The 19,509-nt window shown below is 43.7% G+C and overlaps 2 protein-coding genes across 3 annotated transcripts in view; one reads left to right on the forward strand and one right to left on the reverse strand.

Moving 5' to 3' along the window:
• The window catches only part of ZSWIM6 (zinc finger SWIM-type containing 6), a 211,403-nt gene extending 195,141 nt beyond the window's left edge, over nt 1–16,262 (reverse strand). Inside the window, exon 1 of the mRNA XM_043887580.1 lies at nt 15,575–16,262. Coding sequence (XP_043743515.1) covers nt 15,575–16,238 — 664 coding nt within the window. The 5' untranslated portion in view covers nt 16,239–16,262. The remainder of the gene's footprint in view (nt 1–15,574) is intronic.
• Nucleotides 16,263–16,442: 180 nt separating this feature from the next.
• On the forward strand, nt 16,443–18,338 carry LOC122683756 (ESX-1 secretion-associated protein EspI-like). 2 transcript variants are annotated; one of them, XM_043887583.1, is made up of 3 exons: nt 16,551–16,741; nt 17,051–17,375; nt 17,902–18,338. In XM_043887583.1, exons 1-3 carry the CDS (start codon nt 16,735–16,737, stop codon nt 18,110–18,112), a joined length of 543 nt encoding a protein of 180 aa, XP_043743518.1. In that variant the 5' UTR covers nt 16,551–16,734; the 3' UTR covers nt 18,113–18,338. The 2 variants fall into 2 exon arrangements, with proteins under 2 accessions (XP_043743517.1, XP_043743518.1); XM_043887582.1 differs by having other exon boundaries at nt 16,443–16,691; nt 17,051–18,038.
• Nucleotides 18,339–19,509: the final 1,171 nt, after the last annotated feature.

The raw sequence follows: 19,509 nt of genomic DNA on the forward strand, positions 1-19,509 counted from the left end.
GTTTTTGGCTGATACTGTTAAGTTAACAAGCTGGGAGAAAAAAAAATCCCCTCAAATTAGAAAAGGAAGAAACAAACCTTACATGGTATCTGTAGAAATGTACTGATGATAATGTATCAAGTTTTTAACACCAACCTTCCTATCTTATGGTCCTATTCCTATTCAAAATACCTCCTAAAAGACTAACTCTGATTCAGAAAGTCAAACAGAAATTGGAGCTTGGAAATTTTTTTTTTTTTTTAACTAAGAGAATTTCATATAGGTACACACAAAATACTGGCATATAGTCTAAGCTTACCATTCATTCAAGGGACATTTCATTCAAGGGACATTTCAATGTCTACTATACACACACAGCACTGGCACTATTAATAGTTGGCTGTCCTGGATTTAAAATTTGCCAGTGTTTTTTTTCATTCAAGCAGATTTATCTTTCAACTCTAAAAGGGGACTTTGCATTTAAATGTTCTATAATTCTTACCCCCAAAAAAATGACTAGAAATATATATTAAACAATAGCAAACCCAAAATGCTCCTGTAACAATATATGGCAGAGTATTTTTACATTTGTTAGCACTTCATGTTCTTTAACAGCCTAACTAGTACCGCCCCACCTCTATAAAAGATGCTTCAGCTCAGTTCAGTTCAGTCACTCAGTCATGTCTGACTCTTTGTGACGCCATGAATCGCAGCACACCAGGCCTCCCTGTCCATCACCAACTCCCGGAGTTTGCTCAAACTCATGCCCATCGAGTCGGTGATGCCATCCAGCCATCTCATCCTCTGTCGTCCCCTTCTCCTCCTGCCCCCAATCCCTCCCAGCATCAGGGTCTTCTCCAATGAGTCAACTCTTCGCATGAGGTGGCCAAAGTATTGGAGTTTCAGCTTCAGCATCAGCCCTCCCAATGAACACCCAGGACTGATCTCCTTTAGGATGGACTGGTTGGATCTCCTTGCAGTCCAAGGGACTCTCAAGAGTCTTCCCCAACACCATAGTTCAAAAGCATCAATTTTTTGGCGCTCAGCTTTCTTCACAGTCCAAATCTCACATCCATACACAACCACTGGAAAAACCATAGCCTTGACCAGACGGACCTTTGTAATGCCTTTGCTTTTTAATATGCTATCTAGGCTGGTCATAACTTTCCTTCCAAGGAGTAAGCATCTTTTAATTTCATGGCTGCAATCACCATCTGCAGTGATTTTGGAGCCCAAAAAAATAAAGTCCGACACTGTTTCCACTGTCTCCCCATCTATCTCCCATGAAGTGATGGGACCAGATGCCATGATCCTAGTTTTCTGAATGTTAAGCTCTAAGCCAACTTTTTCACTCTCCTCTTTCACTTTCATCAAGAGGCTTTTTAGTTCATCTTCATTTTCTGCCATAAGGGTGGTGTCATCTGCATATCTGAGGTTATTGATATTTCTCCCAGCAATCTAAAAGATGCTTAGAAATCTACAATTCTACACACAGTAATTTCTCATAAGAAACTATTCCCGCCCCCCAAGAAAAGAAAGAAACTATCCCTCATTTTCTCCAACTTTTACATTAAAGATGAGTCCCACAGCTGTGTTCTCAAGTTTGGAAAAGACCATGAGTCAGACAAGCCAGTGTCAGTCTCCGTAATAACCCCTTGAAGAATGTTAGAAGACCTACCTACTCTCACTCAAAGAAAATATATATATATATATATACACACACACAACACACATATATATGAACTTGATTTACTATTACATCTTTTTTTAAAATAGTATGACAGAAAAAAGAAAAAATAAATAAAAATAGTATGACAGTTCTGGATTTCCTGGGTAAGGCTTATTAAAGTCAAGACATATAATCTTGAAAGTTAAGTCACAGAAATTTCTAGGTTTACTAATAAATAAGACTTCTTGAAAGAGCCAGATTCAAAGCTCAATTCTAAATAATAAAAATGCAAATCAAAAATAAAGAGAAAATTAGTTACTCAACTTTACTCTCTCTGTAAAGAGAAGAACCTCAACTCAAGGAGTAAATTTTAAAGAGGAGCCTTTTAGAGATGCAATAGCCAATCCATCCATAAAACCACCATAAGACAGCCATTATACACTGCACATATTACATTCTGAATTAAGTTTTTAACAGGAAGAATATGGGAGGGAGAGGAGAGCAGTAAGTAAAAAATACATTTTTTATAACATTAAATAAGCAGACCAGTGCTTATTCCAGAAAACAGGGGAGGAAAGGGACCCTCTATATTTGAACATGGCTTCTTGAATTCTTCGTGCCTCTCTGGCCTTAACCCATCACCACATAAATCATCTTTATCACCACTCCTTCCCAAAACTCCCAACATGCACGCACGCACACAAACAGGCATGCACACACAACATATACACAAAGAACTTTAAAAAATACAAACCATATTCTTTTATGTCAAAAAATAAAATTCACACAAGAGTACAAAAACTCTGACATCTCAAGATTTATCAAAATCAAAAGACAAAGCCACTGCTAAGCTATGCGGTGGTGGTCTTTAGTTGCTAAGTTGTATCTGACTCTTTGTGACTCCATGTACTATAGCCCTCCAGGCTCCTCTGTCCATGGGATTTCCCAGGCAAAAATACTGAAGTCGGCTGCCATCTCCTTCTCCAGGGGATCTTTCCAAACCAGGCATCAAACCAGGGTCTCCTGCACTGCAGGTGGAATCTTTATCAACAGAGCCACCCATAACGCAAATTCAGACCTAATACATCACACTGAATTTTGAATAAACTCAGTCACTGACTCTTATAGCACCAATTTCTTTTCTAACACATCTAAAATTATAAACTTTGAAAACGAACTAAGGAAAACAGATAAGCATGAGAAATGGATGAAACTTAAATTACTGCTGAAACAGTTTTTAAGTCCATTTTAAAATAAAAAATTTCCACAAATTGTTAAAGTTTCAAAAAAAATTTTTTCCCCACTGCAATAGTTCTCATTGAAAGCAAAAATGCAATACTATCCAATACTTTGGGATTTCCTGCAGTTTTATCAAACAGCTTAGACAAAATGCCTTTTTAATAAATTGCTAAGAGAGATCCACGAAAACGGCAAAGAAACTGCTCTGACAAGTTCCAATAAAAAACATCATTTGTGCACTCTTCTTGCATGACTTTAAACAGCACTAGTCAAACTACCATCTGGGCTTTGGTTTTAATCAAGCTTGTTAGTCAAACTGGAGCTGACATCATTCACATGACTCACCTAAATAAAATGTAAATTACATTAAGGATCTATAAGACAGTCACTTACCTACGACCATCCAGCAGATTACAGTGTTCTAAGCATTGTATTAAATTATACATACGTACATATAAATGTGTGCATATACACATGCATGCACACACACCCCTATCTAGAGACACACACACAGATGGATCAGTGGATCTGTCACCAATTCACTTATGGAAAATACACCTACCATAACCTCTTACTGCAGAAAGACATCATGTGGTATAAATACTACACTGGGATACAGTGCAATGTACTCAGCGCTCTATCCCCAAGATGTTCTGATTATATCCCCTAATGAAATATCACTCAAAGTAAAAAAAAAAACCACTTGGATCAGCAAGAGTAAGTTGCCAAAGAGTAAGTTTTAAGATATAACAATTTAAATAAATTCTAAAACATCTGACTTCTCTAAGCCATTAAGACTAGCAAGTCATCTTTTACTAAATCTCTCACCTTAAACTTTATTTCAAAACAGTGAATTCAGCAAAATTCATCCAAGACAAAGTGAAGAAAATATCCATTTGATTCTATTTCTAGCTATTTTGGTCAATTATTTTGTTACCTTAAGAAGGGCATCAGATCAACACACTAAATGTTATCCTGCCATCCAACAGATCTAAGTACATTACACCAGGAGTCACCGAATAAGTGAGTAATCATCACCCCATTTCTACCCATATTCAGCGCAGTCCACAGTACAGTGAAAAGCACCTCAAGTTTTCTACGTACCACTATGGAAAGAATATACTCTTCTTCCTACCAAAGTCCCCTCCAAAGATACAGATTCACACTGTGGTATTCTTTGCACTTCTTTCCAAAATTATACAAGAATAAATACAGCGTATTTTTCATTTTAAGTACAACTGACAATCAATTTTAAATTCACATGTGCATACAAAAGTTTAGACTCAGTTTGCAAATACAGTCCACATGATACTGACTCTAGGGGATACAGAATCTAGACTCAGATACTGGTATTTCAATCAAAACCCATCTACACTTCCTACTAGAATAAACAGTAAGCTTTTTTATTTGCTACACGTTCTTATAGCATTAACCAAACCTAAACACACACAACTGTGTCAGCAGAGAACACTGACAACTGTAGGAAAAAACAGTACATGTGTTTTTTTTTTAAGTGTCTGATGACACCTATAATTATATAAACCAATTCAGACTACAACTTCAACAGGAATGGCAATTTTAAAGATGCCCAAGGCATTTTAAAATTAGGCAAATTTTATACCTCTTGGTGACACCACAAAACCATAATTATTGGACAAGACATAAGTCTGACCCGATAAGGCAATTCTTAAATCTTTCTCCTATCTAAAATAATTATCATAGTATTATTGACTACTATCCAAAATCAATCTTATACAACATTCATGTCCCATTTCAAAAAAGTAGAGGTAAATAGAATATCATAGCACAGGACAGATACGAAAATTAGTTCAGTTTGATAACTGAAAAGCTGAGTTTCTGACGTTTGCTAAGCAGTCCCACAATCTGCTGGCCCTGTGCCACCACGGCCCAGTGCCAGCCCAATGTAGGGTCAGGCTAAAAATAGCAGCCAAGCAGCTGGAACACATAGGTCTTTGTGACCTCAACTTTTATTTCCCTAAATCAAGGGAGCTTGAAGGGGAGAGGACAACGGCTGGCAAAGAAAGGAATGGAATACACTCTCTAGGTTGGCATGTCCCACCCCTTTGGATTTCTTGTCTTTTTCCCTACCACACTCTCCTATTCCTCTTTCCCCGGCTCCATTTCCCATGCCCAACAAAGGAAGAGAAAGAGGACAGGCAACAGAGAAGGAGGAAAATGAAGAAAGAAACTGGAACTCTGAGGCAGGCTGGTGCAGAGGTTCCCCCATCTCCTACCCGCAAGTCTCACCTCATCATCACAAAGCAGCCACTGGTCATTTGAGTCCTCAGCTTTTTACCATGGTCTAGAGAAAAGATAAGACAAAAACTACAGAGGTGATAAGTATGGGAAAGAAGGAAGAAAGAATTAGAATAGGATATCTACAGTTCAAAATCCTAAATGCTAAAGGAAGCTTGAAGAATGCTTTAAAAAAAAAAACAAAATCCAGGACTTCTCTTGAAGTCTGGTGGTTGGGACTCAGCAACTTCACTGCTGAGGGCCTGGGTTCAATCTCGCTGGATGGTCCAAAATATAAAAAATTTAAATTAAAAAATAAGATCCTAAAGAAATAAGGTAAACTTATTAAAAAAAAAGTCCTCTCTCACATACATCTGATTACAAACTTATGATATTTGCATTTTAGGTATTTATTTTATTCAGAAAAACCATGACCATCTTCTTCATAGAAATAAGTTAATAAAAAGCTGTAGCAGGAACAAAGGCTCAACATAGCCAGTCTACAGCATTGCCTTCAACTTCTGCTAGCCTTTACCAAACAATCAACAGTGACACCAGAAGTTCCAGGCTTTGCCCTTTACACTGATATAATAAAATACCTATACTTCATTTATAAAAATGCTGATCACAGTCAGCAAATATTTAACAGCTATAAGGTGGCATATATAGCATTCTAAATTGTATTAATCTAATTCAGTTCAGTTCAGTTACGTCCGACTCTTTGAGAGTGTCCGACCCCATGAACCACAGCACACCAGGCCTCCCTGTCCATCACCAACTCCTGGAGTCTACCAAAACCCATGCCCATCGAGTCGGTGATGCCATCCAGCCATCTCATCCTCTGTCGTCCCCTTCTCCTCCTGCCCCCAATCCCTCCCAGCATCAGGGTCTTTTCCAATGAGTCAACTCTTCACATGAGGTGGCCAAAGTATTGGAGCTTCAGCTTTAACATCAGTCCTTCCAATGAACACCCAAGACTGATCTCCTTTAGGATGGACTGGTTGGATCTCCTTGCAGTCCAAGGGACTCTCAAGAGTTCAAGAGTCTTCTCCAACACCACATCACCAAAATCATCAATTCTTCGGCACTCAGCTTTCTTCTCCTACCAACTCTCACATCCATACATGACTATTGGAAAAACCATAGCCTTGACTAGATGGACCCTTGTTGGCAAAATAACATCTCTGCTTTTAAATATGCTATCCAAGTTGGTCATAACTTTCCTTCCAAGGAGTAAGCGTCTTTTAACTTCATGGCTGCAATCACCATCTGCAGTGATTTTGGAGCCCAAAAAAATAGTCAGCCACTGTTTCCCCATCTATTTCCCATGAAGTGATGGGATCAGATGCCATGATCTTAGTTTTCTGAATGCTTAAAAGCCAACTTTTTCACTCTCCTCCTTTACTTTCATCAAGAGGCTTTTTAGTTCCTCTTCACTTTCTGCCATAAGGGTTGTGTCGTCTGCGTATCTGAGGTTATTGATATTTCTCCCGGCAATCTTGATTCCAGCTTGTGCTTCTTCCAGCCCAGCGTTTCTCATGATGTACTCTGCATATAAGTTAAATAATCAGAGTGACAATATACAGCCTTGACGTACTCCTTTTCCTATTTGGAACAAATCTGTTGTTCCACATCCAGTTCTAACTGTTGCTTCCTGACCTGCATACAGGTTTCTCAAGAGACAGGTCAGATGGTCTGGTATTCCCATCTAAGAGAACTTAAATCTTGTTTCTGTAGACTCATTCAACGTACTATCTTCTTATGCACAGTTTCTGTGTAATAGCTTCTAACATTAGAGATCTGACATCAATTAACAATGAAAAATGCTTTAAGTAAACAGACAGACTGTTAAATATGGTAGGACCAGGTAGTGAGTAACTTGAATTTTAAGGACATTAATTCACTAAATGAGCTTCCAATTTATCTGACCAGCTTTTTCAGTTAGTAAGAGTTTAAATGTACTGACAGGTTATCCTGCATCCTTCCAATTAACATCCTTTCAATTACCTGTCTCCTTCAAAGAAAATTAAATCATTTTATTAGCACAAGAAATAGTATAATTTTTAATCATAACATTCAAAAAGTTATAAAAGATACATATATATGTGGCATGTATATTGCAATTAGATCTAACATGCAAGACATTCCTTTTTCAAAAGTTAGAGAAGTGTCTAATGAATGACAGTCAAAACCACCCAACACAACCATCTTCCAAAGCTGAAATTAATTCACAAAAGGCCTTTTTAAAATGTAGTTTTTCAAATCTTAAAATCACATTTTAAAAATACATGTTAAAAATCATAGCTCTGATCACAATTTAAAATTCTGGCTGCTGTGAAAAATCACTCTAGAAAGTAGCAAGAGACTATTATAAACATAAAGATGAACTTTCTAGAATAGTTAATGATGACGCATCATGAGTAATATTACTCAGAGGGTAAGAGTACCAGCCAGAGAGGCTGTGTCTGGCTCCATAATTTACCAGCCTATGTGACCTTGGACAAAAGTCACTTGCACTTTTTTCCCTATGCTTCAGTTTTCTCATCTGTAAAATTAGAATAATAAAAGTACCTAACTCCACAGTGCTGTTAAGAAATATAATGTACTTGGAGCAGTAACTGGCACATGGTTAAGTGTGCTGAAAGTGACTGCTATTATTATTGTTACTATTAGTAAATGTTACAGGAGTATTAAGAGGCTCAACAAAAACTATGTGCAGTTAAATAACGAAAAGCCCCAAATCACACAAGGTCTTTAAAAGAGATGTTAATCAAGTTCTGAGGCCACATCAATTATGTGAAAGAAGCGCATCTAGGAGTTATGTACACAGTACTATTTACTGATGATGAGGGCGGGGTACCACTGACAGAGACACTGAAAAATGCACAAAAACAGGCCAAAAACAAACACTAAGTCTGTGTTTTCATAAACATACTAAATTCAGAACAAACAAATTTCCTACAAGGTACTGACTTCTATTGTTCTATGTATTTTCAACTTCCAGTAAGTTCTGTATTACAAGGAGGTATGCATACAATGATGTAGATTCACACCAACTGTAATATAGTTTCATACAGTCAGCAATCATAATAACCAACTTCTCCTGAACTTTAATCTCATCATAGAACATCTCTACAATGTCCAAATGTCTACAAATGTTTACACTAGCATGCACTAAACATGCTAGAATCACTGCTTAACTGAAGTCATTAGAATCTGTTCTGAAACTAAAATGCTATCTAGAAAAAAAATACTTTCATAACACTAGATGAAATGTTAACCAAATAACCTCTCTAACATCAAAGTCAATTTATATTCAAGATATGCTTGTCCTGATTTTGGAGATTTTCTGAAATTTACCAAACGTTCCCAGCAAATTAAGAGGCAGTCTGTAAGTAGAAAAACAGAGATTCCACATTTAACTTTGCAATTTACTATACCTATCAGGACAAATTACTCAACGTGTCTGTGCCGTGGTTTTCTCATCAGCAAAATGGGAGAGGCTGGAACTGATCTTTACAAATCTCCAGAGCTCTACAGGTATATAATAACTACCACACAACAGTTTGGTATAAAGACAGCATCTCACCTGTTCGTATATTTAAGAAGAAACAGAAGGACGCACCTGCACACAGGGGTCACTGAACTATGCTTGGGGTAACGGTACTCAAATGACACCTACTTTCACTTGTCTTTTCCCTCACTTGGGAACATCACATTAGCTATAAACACATAAATGTATTTATTTATTGCAGAGAGTCAGGTATGACTTAGCAACTGAACAATAACAAAATAAATACTTGTAATATACGCTGACAGAAAACTAGTTATCACTTAAGAATTCTGTTAGCATACCCTTAGCAACAGAGTTCACTTACTATCAGCTGGAAGTCAACATTTAAGTTCAAAATGAAAAGCAGATTTTGCACTGCATCCTCTCCAAAGCTTGTTTTGGCCACCTTTTCTAGATCAAAAAAATTAAGGAAGCATCTTATTTTTAAAGAACTGAAAACCATGTACAAAGCATTTTCTCAGCAGAACACCCGGCATTGAAAGCAGAAAGTGGAAAGATACTCGGATCTTTTCAAACAAATCTAACTAATACACTTTATTTTTGAGACACTGGCTAGGATTGAGAAACAAAAGTCTCTTCTCATGGGACAAAACCATGTAACATATTTCTCCAAATTATCATTCAATACTGATTTCTCAGCAGGAGATGAGCCTTTCCACTCATTTGAAGGAAGAAATGGCTCATGTTTTCTAGTTTACAGTAATGTTCAAATATTTACATATATCAAAAAATTAATAAACCAAGAAAATTAAATTAGGTTTTTGTTGGGAAAAAGCACCATTCTTCAAACTATGTGATAGTAATTTGAAAGGTAATTAAAAACGGTTTTATGGGCTCTATGTAATTTACTACCATTTAAAAAATAGTCTCCTATAATCTGCTTTGTTCATAGATGTTTATACTTACCTATAATCTGACCTCTTTTGTAGGATATTTGCTCTCTTAAATATAACAGCTGAAGGTCAACAGCAGATCAAGTTTAATGATTGCCCCTATAAAAATTTCTAACACGAGTTTGTTTTATCATACACATAGGTAAGTTTTCTTAAAATAAAGATACCAAATTCACTTTCCATCACCGAAGAAAACTGATTTTCTAACACAAAAATATAAAGCACATCAGCTTTTGGAATTAGTACAGACCCATTTGAATAATTTTTAAAAGAACAACTTTCTTTTAAAAAAGCATCAGTCATTCCCTCACTGCCATCCTGTTCACTAAAGATATTACTAGTTGAAATCATGCATTCTTAAGTAAACTCTTAATATGATTTTGAGTAGAGAAGACATGCTAGCTTGTTATTTTTCCAGATGAAATATTTCAAGTTTGAATTGATAGTTATTGACTACCCCTCTGAAAAGAAAAGAAGCCAAGATAAAGGATAAACGGATAAACATCTTAACAATTGGCCAGGACATACTTAAAGACAATACTGACTTAGACTGCTCAATTAATGTCAATAATTGTTCTATTAAAGGAGGTGTTCCAAAAAATCCTGATGTTTTTAAAAGGAAAGGTATCCAAGTTTCGCATCTTAAGAAAGGATGAAATTCAATGCACGGTTGAAATAAAATAAGAGAGATGGTCTTTTCCTCAATTCCAGGGTGTACTCAGAATGGGGAGGGGGGAGATGGCAAGAAATTAAAGACTGCAGCAGGAGTAAAAGTATTTACTTAATTCAAACCTGCAGTTCCCACCTTCCAGTACTGTTGAAATCTTTTGGCTAGGAAAAGTACTCTGTCTACCAAATGAACACTTCAAATTTCTTCACTGGACCAGTACTAACCATCAGAGAACTAAGTATCACAAAAATTCAAAGCTTTTGTCACTTAAAATTGAAAACTGAAACTCCCTCAGACCAATGCTGAGTCCATGAGATGCTCAAATACTTTCGAAAACTCAATTACAAGCAAACGAAACAACTCAGAGAGGAAGACAATAAGGAAAAAACACATATATGCACTAGTTTCAAATTTTCTTCTTTTGTGTAATTTTTCATTAACCAGAAGACTTAACAAGTATAGGTTCTGATTCAAATTTGTTCTGTATCATTAAACTTGGAAATACATTCAATAAGCTGTATCATCATCAATAAACAAAACACCTAACTCTGAAAGTGCATTCAGAATCGCACCTTTATACAATAATCTCTGGTCTGTAAAAGAAAATCAAAATACTCAAAGGCCAACTAATTAGCCTCAACTAAGTTAGCTGATTAAAATTTTAACCACCCTAAATCTAGTATCTAATACTTATCCCCTTTTACTGCCTTGCTACTCCCTAAATCATGAAATTTAAATAAATCTGAAAAGACCATGAGAATGCTTACCAGTGTTAACGTAACTCTTCTCCCAAAAGTAACCAGCAAAAAAAAAAAACCAAAAAAAAAACTTCCTTTTAAAACTCAGCTCCTTCCTTCTACAAAAGACTAGTTTCTAGTTTTGTTTAGACATTCCTTGCTTTAAATAATTGTTCAGTCACAAATAAGGAAACGGTGTTTCAAAACAAAAAAAAAGAAAACTAAGTGTACACCAGGTCTTCAGAAAGGAGACACACACACACACATACTCCAAAACAAAAAATATGCATTCATTAAAAAACACAAGGATAATTTTTCTAAGATTTATTACAAAAATATATGCATCTAATTTTAAGAAAAATCCAACCATAAGTTAATACAATGAAAAGTAAAATTCTCCCCAAAACTGTGCCCATTCATCTGCCCTTCTCCAAAGATAATCACTATTCAATGGTTGCTTGGGTAGGCTTTCCAGACATCTTTATAACACCAATATGCAAGTCTGTCTTTGTTTTCAACAGAAACTGCAGTGTACTACATAAACAGTTGATTTGTTTTCAAATGAAACATGTTGGTCACTCCTACTTGTCAGTATATAAAAATTTACTTTGTTTTTTGGTGGTTGCATAGTATTCCACTGAGTACTTCTTAACCAGTTCCCCTCTGATAGAAATTTAGACTGAGTCCAGCTTTTCAGTTGCAAACCGTACTGCAATGAGCATCACCCACCGTACTGAACATCTCTGCACACTGATATCAATACATCTATAAAATAAATTCCTAGAAATGACACAGAAAGACTGAGTGCAGCATCAGGGAAGGCAGCATCCCATTCTCCCACCTCCTCAAGCAATTCTGGGTAATATCTACCCGTGAGTCAGTGTGGTAGATGAAAACAGCTTTCCATTTTTGTCTCTTGTATTTAAGATGAATATATTTATTAATAATTTGCATTTCTTTGTGAAATGTCTATTTTTCCTACCAAGTTCTTCATCTCTCTTTTTCCCCAAATTTCAGGAATTATCTGCCAGCCTTTGGTCAAAGATGCTGCAAACAACTACACCAGTTAGTTGCCTAACTTGGTCCATCATGTTTTCAGTCCTACAGAAACTTCGAGATTTTTTTTAAATCAAGTAACTTGTATCTGTCTTTTCCTTTACAATTCAAGTTTCAGGCCCCATTAGGAACACTCTTTTCCAGGATTCCCTTGTAGCTCAGTAGGTAAAGAATCTGCCTGCAGTGCAGGAGACCTGGGTTTGATCCCTGGGTTAGGAAGATCCCCTGGAGAAGCAAATGGCAATCCACTCCAGTATCCTTGCCTGGAAAATCATGGCAGACAAGCCTGGTAGACTGCAGTCCGTGGGGTCAGAAAGAGTCGGGCATGACTGACACTTACTTACTTTTCAGGCAAAAATTTTTGTGGAAAATTCGTATGTGACTTCTAAACCATTACTCAAATACTGTCAATTATATTTACATTCAAGCACCTTCAGCATTAGCTCCCTTCCAATATATCATTAGTTAACAATAATAAGCTAACAATGCTTTCTCTAAAACTTCCCTTAATCAACTGATGAACAGCTCTGCACCAATTAAATACTGCTTACAACTACTACTCAAATATTTAATTTTTTTCCTTTAAACTTCTTCTTAAAATCTAGGGGTTGAAAAATAACCAAGAAAGTATGTTTAAATACTGGGAAGTCCCAATTCTCTGCCCCTCAATCCTTAAGTAATCTTCAACATTGTAAGTGCAAAATAAAGTCCAGCAACTAGACTGTCTGTATTGTAGCTGTAATTTAGTCATCTCTACAAAAGTCAATGAATACTTCCTGTACAAACAAACTTGTAATTCTGCAATACCAGAAAACTGCTTATGATGCTATCAACACATATTCTGTTCTTTTCCATTTCAGGTTATGAAGGGGAAAAGACTTCTACCTCAAATCACAAAATTATAAAATAAGCTTCATGTTAGTTCCAATTCAAACCACCACTTAGAGCTGAATTAGATGGTTAATCTAGCCACTCTCTCTGTTCTTCATCAAGGGGAAAAAAAAAAAATCCTGGTCATAAGTTTTCTATCTCACAGTGCCAGCTGCCAGGCATTTAACAGCCTTCCATCTCTACACCGACTGGCACAACAAGTAATACAACTTGGAAGTTAAGGAAATTGGCAGAACACGGAGGGGAAAAAAGAATTTTTTCCACCATTTGTACAGCACTTGTTTAGCACGTATGTAAGTGTTTCCAAAGGGGTGGTCAACTCTTCAAGCTATATGAGAAGCATCATCCTACTTCACATCAACCACTGCCAACTCCATTCAGTGGCCTCCTTCCCCTCTGGGGACTATTCAGAAAGTTACTATTTTCTTTTACAACTCACCCAGGCCTCTTCACCAATGAAAGCAGGCAAGGCCCACGCTGTGTGTCTGTCTCCTAGAGAAGATTGCATCTTTTATTTATCGTCCCTTGGCTTTATTTTCACAGTGAATTCCTGGCTTAAATGCAATCAGCCAAGAAACCCTCCCTATGTGCTCTCCTGTCATTCCTCATTGCTTGCAAGCAGAGTCAAGCACAGAAGGGGGAAAAAAAAACTCAGCATTGCCAGCCAAGCCATAAAAACTCACAAACTAGTTTGTTATACTGAGATACCATGGATGTGCTTCAATCCATTTCAACCAGGCAGGAAACAAGGGGAGGAGGGGTATAACTTGAAAGAATGTTAATTAGATTTTTTTTTTTAAAGGATAGATGGATAGCCTCAGAAGTTAAACCCCCCTCCAGACATAAGGAAAGGGTGTCTAACCTAGAAAAGGCAACACTGGGGGCGACCTTTAGAAATAAATGACCATGCAAAAAATCACGTTCACAGATTGCATTAGAATTCAAATTAACCAGACAGGATTAAAACAAATCTTAATTCTCTCTTGGGGCCCCACCCAGACCCCTACCCGACTCCCAAAGAGAAGGATAAAAGGAACTGACTACGGAAAGACAAGATTAAATTAAAAATCAGAGACAGTGATGCTGCCAAATCTCTCCCCATTCATTAGGAACTGCGTTCACCACGACAATTTAAACAGACAGCACTATAAAAGGGGGGTAGAAAAATACGCCGTTTTGCAATCAGGAGAAAAATACGAGGAAAGGGGAGTTTCACTACAGCATTGTTCTTTTCCGTCTTGCTCAAACATCCCCAGCGCTACAGCTGGAAAAAAAATATCTGACCAGAAAGACACACTGGAGGGTGGGGGGAGCGGGGAGCACCGAGAAAGCTTTTAAAACTCGGTATTTGAGAAAACTCTCATGGTCTGTCAGAGAAAGAAGGGCTGTGCAGCTTTAAGTCCTTCTCTCGCCTTTGTCAATATCTTCTACTTTACAAGCCCTGAAAAGAAATAAAGAGACTCTTTTGTTTGGTTTCCCCTTTTCGGAGGGTGACAGAAAACTGAAAGGGGCACAAATAAGCCTGAAAACGAGAACAAAGTGCGGGGTCGTGCCCGACTGCCAGGCGGTCCGCGCCGGGAGGGACGCGGGCGCTGACGCGAAGCCCCTCCGCCTCGCGCTCCGGCCGCCGCCGGCCGCGAGCGCCCAGCCTGTCGCAGCTCCCCGCGGCTCGCACGGAGCAAGACCCCCGGCCCCCTCCCCGGTGCAAACCGAACTCCGCCGGCAGGAGCTCCGGCTACGGCGCGGTCCCCCGGTAAGGGGAAGAGCCAGCTGCCACGGGCCCGGCTCGCACCCTTTGACTTGGCGGGCGTCCTCGGGAGGAGAGATCCCTCAGGAAAGGGGTCCAGCCTGACGCCCGCGCACCCCGAGACGGAGAGGCGCGGAGGGAAGGGCATTTAAATCCCGGGGCGGCCGGCGGAGCTCGCCCGGACCAGCCCAGACGCCGCAGCGACTCCCCCGCCCCCCGGAACGCCGCGGCCGCCAGCCCGTCGAAGCCCTGAGAGGAGCGGCCGCCGAGTGGCATTAAAATGTATTTCCCTCCCCTCAAATGGAGAGGGCGGGGAAGGTGGGTGCAGAGGAGAAAGACCGGCGAGTGACAGACAAGGGGAGAGATGAGGCAGAGCGCAGAGCGCGGCCCGGCCGCCGGCTCGGCCCCGGCCGGCATTGTCTGTGCGGCCCGCGCCCCCTCCCCCGCCCCGCACGGCCCCACCACAGACACCCTCCGCCCGAGCCCGGCCGGCCGCCCGCGCCTTTGTCCACATTCACCCCCCAAAACGGGTCAGCAGCTCTCCAGGACGCGCTCCCAGGGAGAAGGGCGGGGAACGGAGCGGGCCGGGGACACCCGACACCCACCCGGCGGACCCCGCGGAGGGGCGCGTCCTGCTGATTCATTTCCCACTCGCGCTGGCCCGTCCGGGGAGACAGGGGGCGGGGAGGGGCGGAGAGGAAATGGGCGCTTCGTTCAGAAGGACTGTCCCGGCCAGTGAGGGCATCGGGCGGGGTGCGGGCGCGCGCTGCGCTGAGGGGCTGCCCAGAGGGGAGGGGGCGGACGCCCCCCCCCCGAGAGACTGACGGACGGACAGACGACCCCGCGACTGCCCCGTGACTCACCGACTTGCAGGACGTTGTCGACGCAGCCGCTCTCCAGCAGCGCGATGCCCCGGCGGAAGGGCAGCCGTGTCTCGTCGCCGCCGTCCGCCGGCCCGGCGGCCCCCACCGACGGGGCCCCGGCCCCGGCGGCGGCGGCAGCGGCGGCGGCGGCAGCGGCGGCGGCGGCCGAGGTGGCGGCCGGCGAGGACGAGGAGCCGCCGCCGCCCGCGCCGCCCGCGCCGCCGCCCGCGCCGCCGGGGCCGCCGCTGTCGTCGCCGGGGCCGCCCGCGGCGCCGCCGCCGGTGTTGAAGGACGAGTACATGCAGATCTCCCGCTCGCTGCGGGGGAAGGACCAGTAGACGATGCGGCGCTGCACCGGCTCCGGGATGCGCTCGAAGCGCTCCTCCACGCGCTGGAACGGCCACTTCTCAGCCACCTTGCGCGCCGCGATGTCCAGCAGCGACTCAGGGCTCTGGGTCTTGCCCGGCGGCAGCAGCCCCAGCGCTGCGCCGCCTCCGCACGCCGCTGCCGCCGCGCCGCCCGCCCGCGGGCCCGGCCGACAGGCAGAGCTGTAACCGCCACCCGCTCCTCCGCCGCCGCTGCTGGCCCCGCCGCCGCCGCCGCCGCCGCCCGGCCGGCAGCAGAGCCGTTTCGCGGGAGGAGGCTGCTGTCCGCGCTCCGCCATGACCGCGCCGCTTCTAACCCGACAGCGGAAGTGCCGGGACCCTATAAACGGCACAAGGAAGCGCGACACGCACACGCCGCCGCGACGCCACGCTGCCATCTAGGGCCCGCCGCTCCTTGTACGGGCACAAGAGGTGGGGCCTTCGCCGTGACGTCGCGGCCGAGGCGGGGCACCGATAGGGGGACCTAGGGCCAAGGGCGGGGCCTATGCAAATCACTGGGCTGAAACATAAATAGAGCACTCGGCGGACACGGGGGTAGCGGGGGTGGTGGGGTTGGGTGCCCGCTGGGTTGTGAGAATGTCAGGCTGCTGTGACGCGGGGGGCGGGGCTCAGGCGGGGTTCCCGGGGGAGGGGGCGGGCCGCCCGGCGTGGCCTAGGGTGCAAGGGTCTCTGCGCCCCCTGCCTGCTCAACTTCCACCTCCAATTCCCTGCCTCCCTTTGATGTCCCGCAAGTGAGGACGCGCCTCGTGGGTCTCTGCGGGGAGGGAAGAGTAGATGGGAGGTGAGCAGGGGAGAGGGGTCCGGGTAAGTGGGGGGCGGGACCCTGAGTCGAGGCCCCACCCCCACCCCCGCCAGAGCCGGCCCGCCGGGGGAAAAGCCTCTGGGCGGAGGAGGCGCTTTCAAAACAAAGAAATGCGGCGTGGAACCCGGGGGACTGGGGTGGTGAGGAAGGCGGAGGAGGTGCGGCGGAGGCCGCCTGCTTCCCCTCCAGTCAGCCCAGAGGAACTCCCCCCACCCCAGCCCGGGCTGCGGCTCCGGAGAAGAGGGAGGAGGCTGCGGTAGTCGGCTGTTTTCCATTTCACTTTTGCAGACCAAGGCGGAGAAGAGCACCAGCTCCGCTGCTCCTCTTGTCTGCAGCGCGCTCAACCCCGAGCGAGTCTCAGCTTCCGCTCAGTCTCAGCTTCCAAGCTTGCCAAAGTGTCCGAAAACGCGCAGAGCGCTCGGAACCTGTCCCGCAGCTGTGCGACGCGCGTCTGGAGCTGGCCGCAGCTGCCCCGCCCTCACGCGCCTTCAGCCCCGCGGGCGGGGATGCCGGCTCCGCCGCCGCTCTACCGGGACCCTGCTCCAGGCCCGGGCGTGCTCCGGTTCGAGGTGGAAGGCACACCCGGGGTAGTGGATTTAGCAAACACACCTTTGTGAGTACACACGACACGGGCGCGCGCGCACACACCCTACAGGCGCGCGCGCACAGTCCAGCCGGCTGCAGACGGCGCGCCCCGGCCGTTCGGCGGCGGATTGTGGCTGCGAGCGCACTCGGTGCGCCTTTGGGTCCACGGCCAGCCTCGGCCCCAGGCTGCGGGGAGCCCTGGCGCTCGGGACGCACGCCGGGCTCTCTGCCGCCCTGGCGGCGCCCGAATGCCCCATCCTCCCGGGACAAGGCTGCGTGGGGGCGGGCGGGAGGAGAGCGCAGCTTGATGGGGCCGGGGCGCCGGTGAAGGCAAAGAAGCGAGTCCCCTGTGAACCAGGAACGCTGCAGACATTGTTCTTCGTACTCTCCGGGGCTCGGTCGAATGTGGGTCCAAAACACAGCCTTAATTATCACGTTAGAGACATCCCTACTCTTTGCCTTGGCTAATGTTTTTCCTGTAAACCATGCCACTGATACTGTCGCTATTTTAGAAGATAAACCGTATCTCCTTTGACACGTTCGCATCTTTTAAGGTTATTGGCTGATACCACATGCCTGCCTTGTTGCCTGAATTTAAAGAGAGAAGAGCGCTCCCGAGTTTTCAAGAAAATCGCCCACTCAGGGCCGAGGCCCCGGAAACCTCGAGCTCCAGGTCTTGGCTCTTCCCCTCTTCGGGCCTCACCAAGCCCCAGGCTGCAGGTCCCTAAGGGACCGGATGCTGGCCGACTTTCCGCAGCTGCCTAACTTGTAAGGAAAATTTTGGTGACAGTATGTTTTTGTATATCCATCTGGTATTTTTCTGGGCACCTCCTCAATGCTTAGGAAAAGGCCTGGGTAGAAAACTGGAAGACTATCTTACGGGCAAAAGGGAGGCGGGAAGGTTTTTCCTTCAGTTTTTTTTTATTTCTAAATTTCTTTTAAAAAATTAAAAATTTAATTAAAAGTATATATATATGATAGAAAAAACTAAGTCGAAAGTAAAATGTGGTTTCCATTCTGTCTTCAAACACAGCCATGATAGAACTTAGGTTTATGTAATATTGTGTCGATTACTAAGGATTTTCATACACATACACACAGAATCTTGGAACTGCAAAGTGAAAGATGACAAATCTCATATCCCCAGACAGGGTAAGTGACTCATTCAAGCACCTACCAGGTGTTGGTGGAAGAAATTAATTCATACTGAGTGAGAAAGTGGATTCCTTTGGAAGTGCCTAACGTTTAGAGATCTTGATTTTGTTTTGAACCAAGGAGACTGGATTTACGGCATTGTCCTACATGAGAGGAACTTCATTTAACTGTTCAAAAGTGAGTCCAGAGCCACCAGCTCAGCTTTCCCCCCTTTGTAGTCTCTTAACTGAGACCAGCTCTCCCGCTCTGTCCTCCTTCCTCTGGTTCCCTGAGACTCTCCTGATCTTACAATGTCTCCAACTTGTCTTTCTCTGCCTTGTTTTGGGGTTTCTCTTCCTCCAAACTTTAATGTGCACCCTGCCCTACAGCCTAGGAGGGTCCTCTTCTTTATTTTTAGTGGCCCACACTTTGGAGAGCTTCCACCATTTGCAGCTCCCAGCATGGTCTCTGCTTCAGCTCACTTCTTGCTGGTGGTCAGCTCCCTTTTCCATTGCCACCTCAAACCCAAAGTTCCACATTTCCCTGGAAACCAGGCTCTCTTCCCCTAGACTGTTATTATAGTTGCCACTTGTTCATAGGCCACCAAGATTTTTTCCTCTTTGCCTGCAACTCTCATACAGGTTTACTTGCCGAGTTCTCTCTCCTGGCCCCTCTTGCTTAGTCACTTATTCCTCCTCTTCACACAGCCTCCTCACTGGTGTGTCTGTATAACCTTTCCTCATGCAAATCCTCCTCCACCCAGCTGTTATGCTTCCTAAAGTATAATTCTGATGGTATCACCCTCCTGCTCAAGTCCCTTTAAATGACTCCCTGCCACGTAGGGAAAGTCCAAATTCAGGTCTGATCTTGACCAAACCCAACTTTCCAGCCTCATCTTTTGCTAAAATCTAACAGACCTTCCAGGTCCCAGACAGGAACGTTGTTAAATCCCATCAGGACTTCTCCCAGCTCCCTAGATGACTTCCCAGCTTCCCCAGTCTGCACATTTGCTCAAGATGTTCCTGTTG

Source organism: Cervus elaphus, chromosome 25 (genome assembly GCF_910594005.1).
Source record: "Cervus elaphus chromosome 25, mCerEla1.1, whole genome shotgun sequence".
NCBI lineage: Eukaryota > Metazoa > Chordata > Mammalia > Artiodactyla > Cervidae > Cervus > Cervus elaphus.